Consider the following 15934-nt stretch of genomic DNA (forward strand, 5'->3'; position numbering starts at 1 on the left):
AAACTTTTCCCTTTTCCAGTCCCCTTTCCTCTCCTTTTTGCTTTACCAGTCCGTTTCTAGACGTGTCTATGTGTTATGATGTTCTCTCTTTTTTTCGTAAAACACTTTTATGTCAGTAAAATATTAAGAGATACCCAAAGTGCCTTATGGATCACGGTTGTGCGGTAAAAGATCCTCACCTCCTCTGACTCTGTAATCAAGGAGTGATGTACTGTAAAATGTCCAAGAGTTGTGCGAAATCCACTGTCATGAAAATGGAACTTTGCCTGTCCAAACAAAGACAACGGTTTTAATGGCAGGCCAGATGGTAATACGAGGGGAACATTGAGGTATTAGTGAAGACAAATCAAGCATTGAAGTCTTGGTACCCTGTCTTGAATAATTACAAGCTTGGATGTTCCAATTAATTGAATTATAATGTCGAAAGCTTGGATTGAATTTGTGGGGCAAAGTTCTTTGGAATCAAATTGAATTGAGTTGAGTTGACTCGTGTCTAAAGATCACAAGCTTGTTCCAACTTGGCTTAATTGCACGGCGCCAGCTTTAATTTCAAAGCTTTAACTGCCCCAACATTTATACAGCAAAAATGTGGATCCCAGCCCATAAAATTCAGAGAGGTGAGAATGAATTTCTCAGTCTAATTTTGACTCTTGAAAAAAATCATAATTCCTACTTGAAGTTAAAAGCATAGCAATCTGTGATGTTGTCAAATGAACCCATAGTAATTAGTATTGTCCTCGTACGCTTACAAGTAACGACATAAGCAGTAACAGGAGAACGCTGTACGATGTCAGACATTTACACCTTGGGGTCTTCAAGTACACAGGAGAACAGAGAGAAGACTAATCAGTTATGTGGTGCATAACCACAGCAATTAGCGTTAATGATATCTTGGGAATGATCCGAGAGATGTGCTAATGGTTTGTATTTGGGATTTCTAATGTTTACCCCTCGAATTTCAAATCCTAAAGGATGAGATGGCGATTTAGGACGAAGACTGTACGAGGAAAGATAGCGCAAGATTTGTTCGGCGTCCCGTTAATTTTCATCGATGCAACTTGCTGGTTGATCATCCGAAAAATCATTTGAAAACTATATAGAATATCCTAACACATGAATAAATAAAAAAATTATGTTGTAAACAAGTATGATCTCCATTTATGTTGTGAATTGATCTATTACAGCAGAAAGCAAGGATCCAGGGCTTGTCTTAAAGGCATGGTTGCGAGAACTTATTTGGAGTTCGACTTGGTTGAAGACTTGGATTGAGATCAATCCATGACCTTTAGGAAAAATCACCAACAAAAACACAAAACAATTTTCTTAAACTAAAAAAAAAGGGAAATCCATAAATGGTAAAAATGTACGAATCATTATCATGATATTCAACTTTATTTTATCATTTTAAGGCCAAAAAAGCAATCTTCATCGATATTCTTCACAATCTCCTTGGTGCCCTAGCCTTTTGTCTCCCCTTTTAGCTAATTCGAAACTTCCCATTCACTAGCACTTCAAATTTTAGATATCATATAATTTGGTCTATGCCATCCTTAGCCTAGAAAAAAGAAGAAAAATCGGTCTAAAAAAACAAAGAAAGAGAGACGGACAGATAAAATTAAGAACCAACTAGTTAAATTTTTATATCTGAATTTCACATTTCTGCTTCTGAACAACTAAAATTATTTCTTATATGATCACAAGAATTCAATTATCTATGCCTTTCAAGATGAAAGGAAAACCAACACAAAAAAAAAAAAGCCTGGATGAAGTTAGTGAAATTCCCTTCAAGGGCTCTTACTGGCATAAATCAACAAAGAGAATTCAACTCTTTCTTGATCTTTCTGCACTAACTTCTCCTCCAACCACAGTCTGCTATCCATTCCACTTCTTGTCCTGAACATGAAAACAGCATAGCCAGAACCAGGATTATAGAACCAGTCATGGACATCCCACAACAGATCAACAAGCAATCCATCAAGAAAAATTGTCTGGTTGCCTCTAAAATTCCATTGCAGCCTCTTTACACGAATCACTGTCTTCTTATCAATACATACAGATAAAACTGGATGCTTCAAGCCTTCATTTTCTCCACTACATCTGATCACGATGTCATGTTGAATTCCTGTGTCACAAAACTGTGCCTTCGTAGCATATAAAGTATTGCCTGAACAATGCTCTTGCCTTGAAATGAGAGTGACTTTAGCAATTGGGGTGCTGCTAGTTTTGAACTTCTTGGTCAAAGTTTCTTCTCCTACATCACCCAATATCAGGCCTATTTCTGAATCAACCATGACCAGGACATAAAACCCTTCAACAGGTTCAGGTCCTAACTCATATTTAGCAGAAGAAAGATCCCAGAAGACTTCGATCTTTACAGTATCAGATTCAATCAATTTGTTGCCTTTCATCTTTCTAAAGAGCCTGGTATTTGTGCTGAGTTTGAAAGAAGTTGAAGGGTCATTGCCAAATTTAATGCTGAGGCCTTGAGTAGTGTGGTTTTTGCACCAAGACACTTTGGCCAAGAGTTGTTTTTTAGTTGAGAGGATGATTTTATAGAAGCAAGAGACTGCATTTTGGACAGATGGGGTTAGGCTTGGAGAGATACAAGCATTGTTTGAATAACTAGAACATGAAGAATGAGAGACTTGTATGGCATTTTCACTAAAACAAGAAACTATATCTCTCATTGTAAAGATCAAGAACAGTTCTTTCGATGAAGATATGGAATAAACTTCGATTGGGTTCTTCAATATGGAGAGAGATAGGGAGGGGGAGAGAGATCTGAGAGTTAAGAGAGATGGGAGCTTCTCTTTTGGCTTGTGGTAAGAAGAAAATGTTTACTTTAAAAGCTGACCAGGGTAGGTGCTTTTTTGAACTCTCTTTATAAAATTTTTTACAAGGAAAATTCGTTTTACAAGGATAGAGATATGGAAAGGCAGGCAAGAAAACCTCTCTTTCTCTCTCCCACCTTAAATTATACATCTGTAAGAAAGGAAAAGAAAGGAGAATTGTTTTTATTAAAAAAGACGAAGAAGAAGAAGAAGATTGAGGCAGCAACCTTCATGGTTTCTTTGTTTAATCACTTTTGCCAGTTCATATATATATATATATATATATATATATATATATATATAATAATAATTAAATAACAAAAGGAGAAAGAGGGCAAAGGCATACTTAAAAGAGGTTGGACCTGGACCTGGTCTGAATACCATACCAGCATCATTTGCGAGTCTATGAAGTGACCATGGTTTGCCCTTAACTCCATTCCTAGGCTTTAACGAGAGATATAAAGAGAAAGGAATAATTAAAAGAGATAAATTAGTGAGGGATTTTAATATTAATTATGATTTTTTTAATGAGGATTAATATTTTGAATAACGAAAGACCAAAAACTCCTTTTAATTACAGGAGGGGAAGGGAGATTAATCATAAATTCACAGTAAAACATCTTGGGTATTATGTGATGGAACAATACTTGTGGGTGAATTTCTGCTAGAGAAATAAATTGTCTGGATAGGCGATGACCCACCCGCCAACTGCCACTCCCTGCTCACCTCTGACTAGTTTAAAAGCAAGGGATAATGAAAATTCAAAGCAAGAGAATATTTGTGGGAGAATATTTTAATCAGTGATGATATTGCATGTTATAAGATTAAAAGGGTTTTTTAGTAGATGATAGATATTATTTTTTAAAGTAATTTTTATTTAGAAATATATTAAAATAATATTTTTATTTATTTTTAAAATTTATTTTTAATATTAACATGTCAAAATAATATTAAAAAAAAAAACAAGAAGAATGCTTTTGTGTTATGGACCACAGGATGGTCTGGTCTGGTCCTACAGCAAGGGCATATTCCCTTATCATGAGAAGCAAACTGTTGTGATGAAAGATGTTGAATCTGCTCTTCAAAAAATGTTACAAAGTATCTTGTTTTTATTATTATTATTATTATTATTAGTTTAACGTGGGTGTTCGGGCCAGCTTGCGCGTACTTTGACTAATCTCACGGGCCCTGAAGTTAACGACCATATAAGCCTCCAGTGGCCATCATATGAGCAACCACAAGACTCGAACCTGAAATCATAAAGAGAACAAACTTCTTGATCTCAAACTCTTACCACTATTATTATTATTATTATTATTATTATTAGTGTCTAGCATCCCATCAAGGCATTTGCGATTTTATGATTTCTCTTCCTTGTGTTTTTTTTTTTCCATTGGCTAGACTATACACTAAAAGGTAACTTTTTTTTTTTCTCACCCCTTTTAATTTCAGGTGATGATTGACTTAGGCCTTAAGTTTGTTCAGGTGAGATGATCAAGTGACGACTTCTACCACATCAGAAAACACCCATCATGTTTGATTATTGAAATTTTTTATGGTCCTACTACCACATCAAGTTTCTATTTTAATTTTTATGGTCTAAACACATGGGAAAAGGCTTGTCGATTAGTTAGTAGTGCCCTAAGCTGATTGATCCATCATCATTAACTCGTAATCCATCATGCGTGGCTAAGGCTTTGAATCTTTCTGCAAGTCACAACTTTATTCCTGGTTTGGTTACCGAGAAAGATGTATTCCAAATTTCTTTTATAGCATTAATCCCAGCATTAGGTAGCTGTCGAAGCACCTAAAAACGTCAGGAAACGTGAGAGCGACAACCATGAAGAACACAAAATCCCACTGGGATGGAGTTCTTCTCTTTTGGCTTTACGTGATTCCAAGAAATCCTCACCAACCCAGATCACCATTTGCATGGAAAGGTTAATCATTTGGGTTTCGAACCATAATTTACAGAAATGGAAAGGTTAATCTATTGGGGTTTGAGCTATAATTTACAGCAACGTGTAGATTTTAATCAGAACTCGGTTGGGAGTTGGGACCACATCAAATTCACATGAACTACTTTTTTTTTCTTTATTTACATGCCCATTAGTGCTTTGAGATTGGCTTACACTTTAAGAAGCTTCACAGAAATCATACAGCAATAATGAAGGAATTTTTTAAGAACAAGTGGCTTGTAGCCTGCTCATTGATTAGTTAGTTATAGGGAGTGAAATAACAGTAGATGAATCTATTCTTGCAGGAAAGGAAGTGTCATATCATGCTTGTTGCAACTTGCAGAATATAGAGCCCACTGTTTTCTGAAAGCCTTGTAGTGTGCGAGCCTAAGAGATTGGAGGGTTGAAGAGAACATGATGCTGAGGAAAGTTTCAGAATAGAAGGGAATATATTTGTGGCTGTTCGACTATACCAAATTCCTGCTAATATCACTAGATGTTGTCCTCTTGTATATACAATCTGCTCGCACATAAAATGGGTATGGAGAGGCTCATAGTTTTTTACTATACAGTTGCCAGTAACTAGCAATGCTCATGAAAATGGAGTCAGAACTCAGAACTGGACAACATAGCATAAATCTTTGTATAGCAACTGATAAAGTTGCTGCTGTCTCATATTTGACTGTACTGCTCAACTGCAAACAATTCCCTAAAACAGAGGGGTGATAAGCTTAATCTAACCACACTGAGAGCTGACTTCTACACAATTTGCTTCTTGGTCATCATGACAAGAAGCTGCTAATAAAAAATTGTGCTGTGAGTTTTGATCCCAAAACCTGACTAATAAACAAGAAAAGTGTCAGTAACTTGAACACTTTCCCTCTTCCTTCTCTGCATTATCTTATTCACACCTCCATAGCCTCTCATTTATTATTTCCCTCTGCTAAATCATCACATGACATGCGATTTTAGTTCTCCAAGCTAATTTGCATTAAAAATAATGAATATAATAATAGAGAAAGAAGTAGTAAAGGAAATTTGTATATTAGTAGCATCATGTGGGAACAGAGAATCTGATAGGTTTGTTGTTTCTGGGAAGTTGTTGAAGGTCCACTTCCTGTTAACATCAATCATGAATTAGAACCAACCGAAAGTGTCACTTCCTATTCCGTATTAATTTTTTGCCCCAGTTTTTTAATGTCACTATTGGATTATTCATAGTTACAAAACTAAAAAAAAAAACATCATTTTAATTTTAAATAAAATAAAAAAATATCCTTAAAAAAATCAAATTATATTTTAAATTAATTTCCATCTAGTTTTTTAAAATCTAGTGTAGGGTAAATTTCTGTCAAAGAACCATCTCAATCCAATAACTTAAGTTGTTAGGTAAGATTCTAAGATATGATTTATATTATTCTCTAGCACACCTCTTCAAATGAAAGTCTTTTGGGCTTGAAACTTACACAGGTTCACATTACTTTTAAATTAATTAAAAAAATCATATCAAATATCCTTAAAAAAATCAAATTATATTTTAAATTAATTTCCATCTAGTTTTTTAAAATCTAGTGTAGGGTAAATTTCTATCAAAGAACCATCTCAATCAAATAGCTTAAGTTGTTAGGTAAGGTTCTAAGATATGATTTATATTATTCTCTAGCACACCTCTTCAAATAAAAGTCTTTCGGACTTGAAACTTGCACAGGCTCACATTACTTTGTACTTAATTTTTATCAAATAAATAAATAAGGTGAGATTCGAACTCGTGATCACTAGGTCATCAAGACTTTGATATCATATCAAAAAATTATCTCAATTCAATAACTAAAATTTCATGATATAATTTATATTATTTTCTAATTATTTTTTATTACTTTTCTAGCCAAGTTTAATATAGTCAACTCTTATGTCATATCATTTAGACGTCAAGTTTCTTGCATTCAATGTACAGACACATTGTACATAAATATCTCACAAACTTATTTTTATATACAAATGATTGCTTGAAAACGTGAAATAACGCATTTGATATTCATTGTGGAAAAATTTGATGTAGAAAAAAAAAAGATTCAGCTGAATATCAGATCCGTGAACACTTCTTAGTGCCACGTTAATAGAGAATACTTCTCAACGTAAATTCAGCAAATTGTGCCTCGTGGACTAATTTAAGAACTAGCTTTCCATTCTTTTTCGCCATCTCCATAGAATACATCAACATCTGCTAGAGTACCACAATCTAACTCTTACTTAACGAGTCGCATGAAGTTGGTGACTTCAAATTATTGACCTTGAACACAAGACAATAATTGCCACATGAACTGATAAACCTTGAAAAAAGAAAAACATGTTGCCCAGGGAGAATACAATGTTACAACAGAAAAATAAGACTCCAATTGCTCTCCATGTAAAAAAAAAAAAAAGTAGAATATGATAATGAAATCCTGAGGGGTGTAGCTTAATTGGTCAGGTCCTGGGTTTGCTTCCCAGAGATTATCAGTTCGAGTCTCACAAACCTCAAGACCACTTGAAACTTACATGGTCGTTAACTTCAGGAGCAGTGGGATTAGTCGAGGTGCGTGCAAGCTGACCCGGACACCTACGTTAATCTAAAAAAAAAAAGTAGAATGTGATGAATATTATAAAAACATGCTTGTACATGTGATCTCTTTGTGGATGATACACTATCAGAATTTTTTAAATTTACCGATAAAATATTATATCAATATTTATACTTGCAATCCGTCAGTATGAATTTTCCTGCCAGGCTCACGGGTAGAAATGATTCGTTAAAAAAACTCTCTTCGATAATTTGTGGTCTGTCGGTAAGTCTGTCAGTAACAATTTTATCGATGACTTTACTAGAAAAAAAAAAAGCATGCCAAAAAAAAATTATTTGCTTTATTATGCCAGTATTTCCTCAATGAATATAACATATCACCAACATAAAAACTGTATGTCATTCCATCAGTGATTTTTTTTATCTGTCGGTATTTTCTTTGGTGAATTTGACATATAATCGGCAAACAAACCATCTGTTATTTTTTCGGTGAATAAACAGTGGCAGTAGCGTTTGTAGCAATTCTTTTTCAATTCTCTAAAATATACCGACTAACTTAGGCCGTCGATAATCCCATTAGTAATAATTTAGAATTTTTTTAAAAAATATCTATTAAAAAAATATAAAATTAGTGGCATTTGCAATAATTCTTTTCCAGTTCTCTAGAATATACTGACAGATTAACCCTGTCAGTAATAATTTAAAAATATTTTAAAAAATCTATTAAACACAAATAGAAAATAATTAAAATAAAAATCAAATATTTATTACAAATTTAAATATGTATAAGTTCAAATACAATTAATCTAGAATAGAGACACTAAAAGAGAAGGAGGTGGTGGGTCTTTGTCGGGACTGTGTGGCAAATAAGAGAGAGCACATGTATCACTCGTCTGTGATCTCATCTCCATTATCAATCAACGGAGTTCGACCATCTTAACACCAAGTCGTTTATAATCATCAATAAAATGGGTTGTCCGAACTTGAACTCACTAGTCTAAAATAGGCTCATCACGTGAAGGGCGTTGAAATCTTCTAAATGCCACCCTGAAAAGCGGTGTTTGATTGTTAGACAACCTCGCATGCACTACCTGAATAACACAGGAGTCGTCCACACGCAGCAACATGTTGCACGCACTACCAAGTTTTTTTAAATAATATTTAATATATGTCAATTACAATAATGTCCCTGAACAACCTTCAAATTTACATTAAAACCAATATAAAATTATAAAAAAGCTCTTGTAAAAGAGTTATCTTGATTTTGTCTTTTAGAATATCAAAATAGTTATATTATTTTGAGAGAAAAATGAAATGACCAAAAAGCCCTCAAATGAAAGGCATTATATTTTTTTATTCTAAAATTAAAATAGTAATTTTAATGTGCCAAAACAAAAGAAAATAACAAGTTTAACTTGTACAATATGTCATAGATAATTGTATCATTATCCCCTCCCCTGTGGCTAGTTCAATAGTTTTTCTATTCAAAGATAATTTCATAATTATAACATTACAATAAATAGTGTCATACTGTCATGAGTCTCGGTGGAAAGTTACTTCTCGAGTAAAATTAGTTTTACTATTCTTGTGAATTGCAGGGACGTCAGCAGGTAAGCCCAACTGTTTTAGAATTGAATACTGCACATTTCACAAAAGTTGCTGTCACTCCATGCAAGCATAGAACACTTCAGATGAACCCTAAGGGTACAACCGTACAAGTGGTTAACAAATATCCCCAATTTCCTGTACAAATTCACCTTCCCCTAGCATTTGCATCCTCCTGTAGCTTGTTTTTGGATTTCTCCAGCTCTACCATGATGGAGTGGACGCAGGTGCAAACTAACCTCACAAGCAAAGAAGCCCTATGTCTCTTTCCTCTACAAATTATATGTAAAATGACAAAGGACCATGCTCAAGTTAAACACAATATCTTCCAATTCTGACCATTTGTGCCCTAAGAAAAAACCTCAAACTTGCTCTTCAAAGCCGATTTTCTTGTTCTGGTGGACTGCCAAGTTCATTCTACTACCAAACAGTAAAAAAAAGAAAAAAAAAAAGACGAGCAATATTCACTAAATTATGCATTCCATTTCATAAATATAAAAGAAAGAGAGGAGGGGTGAAAAGGAGTGACCTTCAGAGGACGTGGTGACTTCAGTTGGGGTTTTGGATTCAAGGCAAGCAGAAGCAATGGCTCTGTGTACAGGAAAAAGTGAGCTCAATTCTCGACGCGCCAATCTTGAGGACGAAATGCGGGAATGACAACGGAGGGTCAAATTGGGAAGACGAATTGAAGAAAATTGAGAAACCGAAATTCATATTGTTAACGTGTGATCTTTTTTTTTTTTTAATTCAACGCGTATATCTTTGGATTAACTTACGCATCAATCTATTGTTCAAGACAGTTATCAAAAGGTTTGATACATTCAAAAAGAATAAATTATTATAACTTCAAGGATCGAACTTAGAAAGTCGAAGGAAGTAGAACTCCTTGACCATCGAATCAACCACTTAGAATTTCAAAATTACAGCGAACGATTTTTACTATACATCATTGCTGTGGCCTGCTTTAGGATTGGTATTTTTTTCGGGATGAAATTATCATTTCAAGTTAATACCAAAACTATACATTTTGACAATTAAAACTCTTCATCGTCAATTGTTGATCTAGTAATGGGTATTGACCATCTTCCCAGATGAGCCGTGTAATTTATACACCGGATAGTCCCTCTACCAGTAGGTCCATCAGGAAAGTCCAGGACACTAATGCTCCCGGCGTCGAGATGGAATAATCCCATCCAGTCTTCGGTCAGATTTAGGCAGTGCCCCATTAATGCAATGTGAATGGCAGGATCACCAACTGCAACCACAATCTTTTCGGACTTGGATTCATCAGACAATTCATTTAACAGAGATTGCCAGGCTTTCCCAGACTGTTCCCACAGTGCTGATAGTGCTTCATCCTCAAATCTATTTAAGAATCCAGGCTGAAGTGGTGGAACCTCAGTTGCATCCTGTGGAGATTATAAAGAAGAAAATTACATGGACAATCGCATGCTAACACAGTGAAGTTAGTTACTTGCATGGCTTTGGATTAAAACATAGCAAAGTGGCAAGATCATGCATGCATTCTTTTGAGACTCAGCATCCAATTATTTGGCATGCTTGTTTAGTTTCTTACAAAATTCTACTCGGAATAGTCATAATATGCCAAAAGATTTGCTTCATATCTTGCCTTGTTTGATAGTTGAAGGATGTCTCTGACATCAAGTTCCTGGATCTGTTTCATCTCTACACACCGCGGCACACAGTCAGCACCCAAGCAATCTGCAGCTTCTTGCACCTGTAATTGAGTAAGCTGGTCATGGCTGGAAAAAAAACTCGGCAGTGAAGCTAAAATACTCCTCGACAAGTCAAATCTCAGAACCAACTCATTTTCCCACTATGTATATTCAACATACTGACTCGAGTACGGAGGAAGAGCTTACTCTGGAGATAGTCGTTGCCATCTCAACACTAGCATTCTTAGGACTGCTGACTATGGTGCTCACATTCAGATCAAGAAGCAGTTCTGAAGTTTTCTGGGACTGTCAAGGGTTGTGAAAAGAAATTCAGGACATGGCATTGTGACAACTATTATGTACTGTTATATGGATGAGGTACCTGTATAATTCCAAGCATGCTCATTGGCTGATTCCCAGAATTTGAAAAGGTAGCCTGGAAAACATTGAAGGGGTCAAATATCCCGTCAAAGAGACAAACCAAAATTGCTGCAAAGTAAGACCAGAAAAGTTCACATTAACTCTCAAATGATCACATTAACTTGCAGGCAACAAGTGTTTTCTTGTATTGAATGAAATGTCATCTTCAAAGTTCAATAGCGGATTCCACGAAGCACCAACTCACTCCCTACATCAAGCATCATTGGCTACTCTTAGCTTGTTTAGATATGCTGCATGCTTGCTGTAGTGCTATGTGCGTGAGGCTAGTGTTTTTTTGTTTTTACTTGAACATATTCATTTCCACACGACAGCATGCAGTTATTTTGATATTACATTAACTGTTCCCTTCAACACAATATTTCAAGTGTAGAAGTGCTCAAATTTTCTCCTGACTCTTCCCAGTCATAAACTCAAGAAATATAATGCATCTCCCACCCTAACTATCGATGTTACAGAATCCAATATCTCACTTATGATAAGACTACAAATATCGACCTACACCAAGTCCAAGAGGAGACGAGCACTCACTGTGTTTCCTTTACTATCCTACCGCAAGCATTGAGCATATCTACTTAGACAACTGATCAAGAAAGAAGATGGAGGCAACATTAGCAAAAACATTGTCTATGATCGCTACAAACCTCTGTACCACCCTGTGTAGTTCCATGAGAAACGAGTATGATCCGCTTACTGGTTTTTCTGCCTGCAGAACTTCCAGCAGCAACAGGTGAATTGGGTGTCTGCATCAATATTTCAATAGAATTAAACAGATAAAGCAACATGTTACAGAAACCATATAGTATAGCTAGACTTCTTGTTAAACTACAAAAATAAATTGTGTGCAAGATATCACTATAATCTCACATAAGAACTAGGAATTGTTTAACTTGCAATCACTACAGCATTACTAGGGAGCGTTTTGCTGAATCATTCGTCAAAAAATGCATTTTACAGAATCCTTATCAATCATTTCAAGATCCCATAAAGAGTAGATATCAAAGGGTTGCCTTCCTAGAGTCGTTGTCCAATGTCACAATTGGTTGTAGAATTCCATACAAATTGAAGTTCGAAACATGCCTATTTATTTTCCCTTGAGATTAGTTACAGTGACATGTGCAACATTATACAAGTCTTTATCATTAAACTTGTAGCGTACCTGATTTAAACGATTAAGACAAATATAAGGAGATCCATCTCCCCCATCAACTCGTGGGGCGAAATCCAGCACACTCACACCACAATTACTCTGAAGCAAAATCCTAAAATACTCCGTCCCTAATCCTGATTGCACAATAAAAAACATAAACGCAAAATCTAAATCCTCTTTTTCTTCAGCATTACAAATCACAAAACACAAACAATATACAAGTACCAACCAATAGCTGTAGCAACAAGAGCCTGATTAACAGCGTTATGAGCAACCACAAGAACAGACCTACTTTCATGTGCAAGAATTTTATTCCAGCAATTCCTCGCCCGCCCCCACAACTCCCTCACAGGAAAATGGCCATCAATATTAAAATTCGAAGCATCAACTTGCCATTGCCTAAACGCTGCTCCGAACTTCTCCTTCCCCTCATGCTTCAATAACCCCTTTTAAATTTTTTAAAAAAATATATCAATTACTATATTATTCCAAGCATTATTTTTTAATAAATAAAACAAATTTTAAAAAACGACTCACTTGAAATGAATAAAGATCAATTTCTCTCAGATCAGAATCCGTAATCATGTTCACCTTTCGCGATCCCCATATGATCTCCGCCGTTCTTTTCGACCGAATCAAAGGACTGAAAATGAATCACAATTAACCACAGAACTCATCACAAAAATTAACGAAAAAATAGAAACAAAACGACAACTAAAGCTCGATAAACGGCATCGCAGAGGGGAGAGACCTGGAGAAGCAAACATCGAAGGAATCATCGATGAGCATTTGACGAGAGGTCTCGGCTTGAGCCTCGCCTTTCTTAGTCAAAACGGAGAAATCAGAGCTGCCTTGGATCCGTCCTTCTTCATTCCACGTGCTTTGCCCGTGACGCACAAGAATTACTCTCTTTGCTGCTTTGATTGAAGGAAACGGTGTCGTGGAGTAGAGCTCGGAGCTCAATAAGTTCTTTTCATTCGATGTTTTTTCCTCTACAGCTTCTTGGATGCTTGAGGATGAAGATGAACGGACTGTGAAGAGAAGACGGTGGTTTCCGTGGTGGATGAGGCTGCGGTTGTGGTGGTGGAGGAGGGGAAGAGACGGAGGAGGTGAAACTGAAAGCATTTGCAAGATTTTCTTGTGTGGGTTTCGTTGTGATTAGTCTTGGCGCTTATTTGTGTTCGTTTTGTTGGTTGAGTGGTCAGTGATTACCGTTGCTAGTGTATCCAAACTGAACGAATGACACGTGTCCCGAATGGGAAGATTTTTCCTTTTCAGTTCGAAAACATTTTATTTCGAAAAAAAATAAAATTAAAACACTTTAAACTGTGATTAATTATTAGCATGGTGCCTGATTAATTTTGTATTTGATGTTAATCTGAATGACAATCCAAGCTTGATTGATAACTAAAAATTCACTATTTCAACAAAACTCTTTGATAGACCGGGATAATATTCATTTAAATTGGATTCTTTTTCATATGTTTTTGTACAAAATAAATAATAATAAATTGATGCTTTTTTTAATTATTTTAAGATGAATTTATTTGATATCAAATTTAATTGATTCCATTTCACTGTCCAAGCAAATGGCTACGAGGTTCTTTCAAGGAAAAAAAGAGGAAAAGAAAAGTTTCGAGGTTGCCAAACAGAACCTATTGCATTTGCCAGGCAACAAAGAAAAAGTTGCAGAAACGCACAGTGAAAAAGATAGCTACATATGCAAGGAATATACTTGGAGTACAATTTTCATAAATACCTGCCTGTCACAGCAAAGAAATGAAAACAGGGCACAATCTTATCCCTCCATGAGTGACCTTGACAACAAACGAGCGCATCAGCAGAAATGCTGAAGCACCACCACCGCTATCCTTCTCACGGGATACGAGGCAAAAAAGAAGAAAAGAAAAACAGAGGGAACAAAGCAAAAATACAAACTAAAGAACTGGCTAACAAAATCACTCTTCCATTGCCTGATTTTTCTCGCTTTTTGGTTGAGAAACCTCGACTTTGATCTTGGGTAACGTGAGAGATTGGTCTTGTCGAAGCACTTGAGGAGCCTTGACCAAGTGAATCGACTGCTCCAATTCCTTTTGTGCCTCTCTCCGCTCCTTGCCTTTCCTGACCTTCAACCTGCCAAGATTTTCGATTAACATTGATAGATTCCAGAAAATAGCCGTAACATCTCATAAAGGAGATAATAAGGTGGATGTAGAACCTCTTCTCTATGTGGCTTGCTGCCCGGTCGGATCTGACCTTATCAATCTTCTTAATAGCCTTCAAAGTATTCTCAGCAAGATTCCTATCATATCTCTCAGGCCTATTTCGCTTTCTCTCAAACTCGAAGGTTGTATCCTTTTCCAAACAAGAAGGGAATGAGCAGCAGGACAAGCACAGTAACAAATCTGATGGGTTTGATTTTTCAATCCAAAGACAAAAGCAACTAAAGGCATAAACAAAAGTGAGAGGTGTCTCCTAACCTGTGTCATGTCCTTCCCATGCAACCTTCTATAGGCCTTGGTCCATTTTACTTTGCGAGGGTTCCTCTTCATTTTGAAGTTCTTGTGGCACTTGGATCTACAAAATCGAAAAATCTGCAAAAAAGGTTCAACTTGATGCACAACTTCTTTGACCAACAATATTATAGGTCAGATCAGTAATATAAATCAGAAACTAACTGGATGAACTGTCAAGCAAAATTTCACACGACAAAAAAAAAATCCAATGGATTACAAACTAATAATATCCTTAATAACAAAACAAAAAACATTCTCCAAAGTAATAGCTAAACATTACACTAGATTTCAAAAATCTAACACCAATGCTGCAAGCTTCAATCAATTATTGATCCTCAAAACCACGAATCTTATTTTCAATCCCTGAACTAAGCCCTAATTTGATACAAAAACACTCACCTGGGATTACCAGTGACTAAAAGGTCAACAAAATCTACCCAAACTACATTCCAATTTGTCACATGAACAATAACAGATACGGCAGTGCTAAACCTTCCCAAACACCAATTCAACCACTAAAAGTAAACTCACTTATATTACAATGACTTCAACCACTCGACATACAAGCGAAGCGCACCGTAATTTCACGACTGAAAACTAACAATTTCATTCCCCTACACAGCCCAACAACTATTCACAACTATAAACCTCAAATTGATTAGTCTCAGTCCACCCTCAAATTGATCCAACAAAAATCATTTGCATACTAGGTTAATAAAATCCTCGTAAACCAGTATTTTACCTTAGCATCATTGCGGACAAACTGGATACCGTGCCCCGGGTATACAGTCGAGGAGCAGAACCAACACTTCTCCAACCTCATTGTGTCTCTTCTTTAAAAAAATATCCGAAATTTCTGAAGCAATAAATAAACCATATAAGAAATAAATTATTTCTAAATAATCCGTTAGCCACAAGAAATTGTCACATAACCTAAAAATTCTTTGCAATTTTTTACAGCAAGAAAATTAGTTAAAAACATTCAAAATCGTTATCGACAAAGATTAAGGTATTCGAGTAGAGATTAGTGACTTACCGATTTGAAGACTTCGCTTCGCTGTTGTCGGCGGCGGCTGCCGGTATAGCTAGTGAGATACCTTGATTCGGTGTTCTGGAAGAGAAGAGTGCAGGAAAACCCTACAAATAAGGTTTTAGGTAACCGCCGTTTTTTCTCTATTTATGATGGTCCCGATTAGTTTA

The 15934-nt window shown here is 35.9% G+C and overlaps 3 protein-coding genes across 3 annotated transcripts; all 3 read right to left on the bottom strand.

The window, feature by feature from the left end:
* Positions 1-1615: 1615 nt before the first annotated feature.
* On the bottom strand, positions 1616-3035 carry LOC18097982 (uncharacterized). The gene has a single exon (XM_006384597.3). The coding sequence runs from the start codon at positions 2685-2687 to the stop codon at positions 1785-1787; it is 903 nt and encodes a 300-aa protein (XP_006384659.2). The 5' UTR covers positions 2688-3035; the 3' UTR covers positions 1616-1784.
* Positions 3036-9774: 6739 nt separating this feature from the next.
* On the bottom strand, positions 9775-13407 carry LOC18097983 (probable 2-carboxy-D-arabinitol-1-phosphatase). The gene is made up of 9 exons (XM_006384598.3): positions 12970-13407; positions 12756-12861; positions 12448-12664; positions 12228-12352; positions 11713-11811; positions 11013-11066; positions 10838-10936; positions 10585-10692; positions 9775-10363 (listed from the first exon to the last, which is right to left on the bottom strand). Exons 1-9 carry the CDS (start codon positions 13341-13343, stop codon positions 9989-9991), a joined length of 1557 nt encoding a protein of 518 aa, XP_006384660.2. The 5' UTR covers positions 13344-13407; the 3' UTR covers positions 9775-9988.
* Positions 13408-13920: 513 nt separating this feature from the next.
* On the bottom strand, positions 13921-15934 carry LOC18097984 (probable ribosome biogenesis protein RLP24). Its single transcript, XM_006384599.3, has 5 exons — positions 15771-15934; positions 15477-15590; positions 14699-14812; positions 14437-14573; positions 13921-14351 (listed from the first exon to the last, which is right to left on the bottom strand). The coding sequence occupies exons 2-5, from the start codon at positions 15555-15557 to the stop codon at positions 14177-14179; spliced, it is 507 nt and encodes a 168-aa protein (XP_006384661.1). The 5' UTR covers positions 15558-15590; positions 15771-15934; the 3' UTR covers positions 13921-14176.

The sequence above is a fragment of the Populus trichocarpa genome, chromosome 4, assembly GCF_000002775.5.
Source record: "Populus trichocarpa isolate Nisqually-1 chromosome 4, P.trichocarpa_v4.1, whole genome shotgun sequence".
NCBI lineage: Eukaryota > Viridiplantae > Streptophyta > Magnoliopsida > Malpighiales > Salicaceae > Populus > Populus trichocarpa.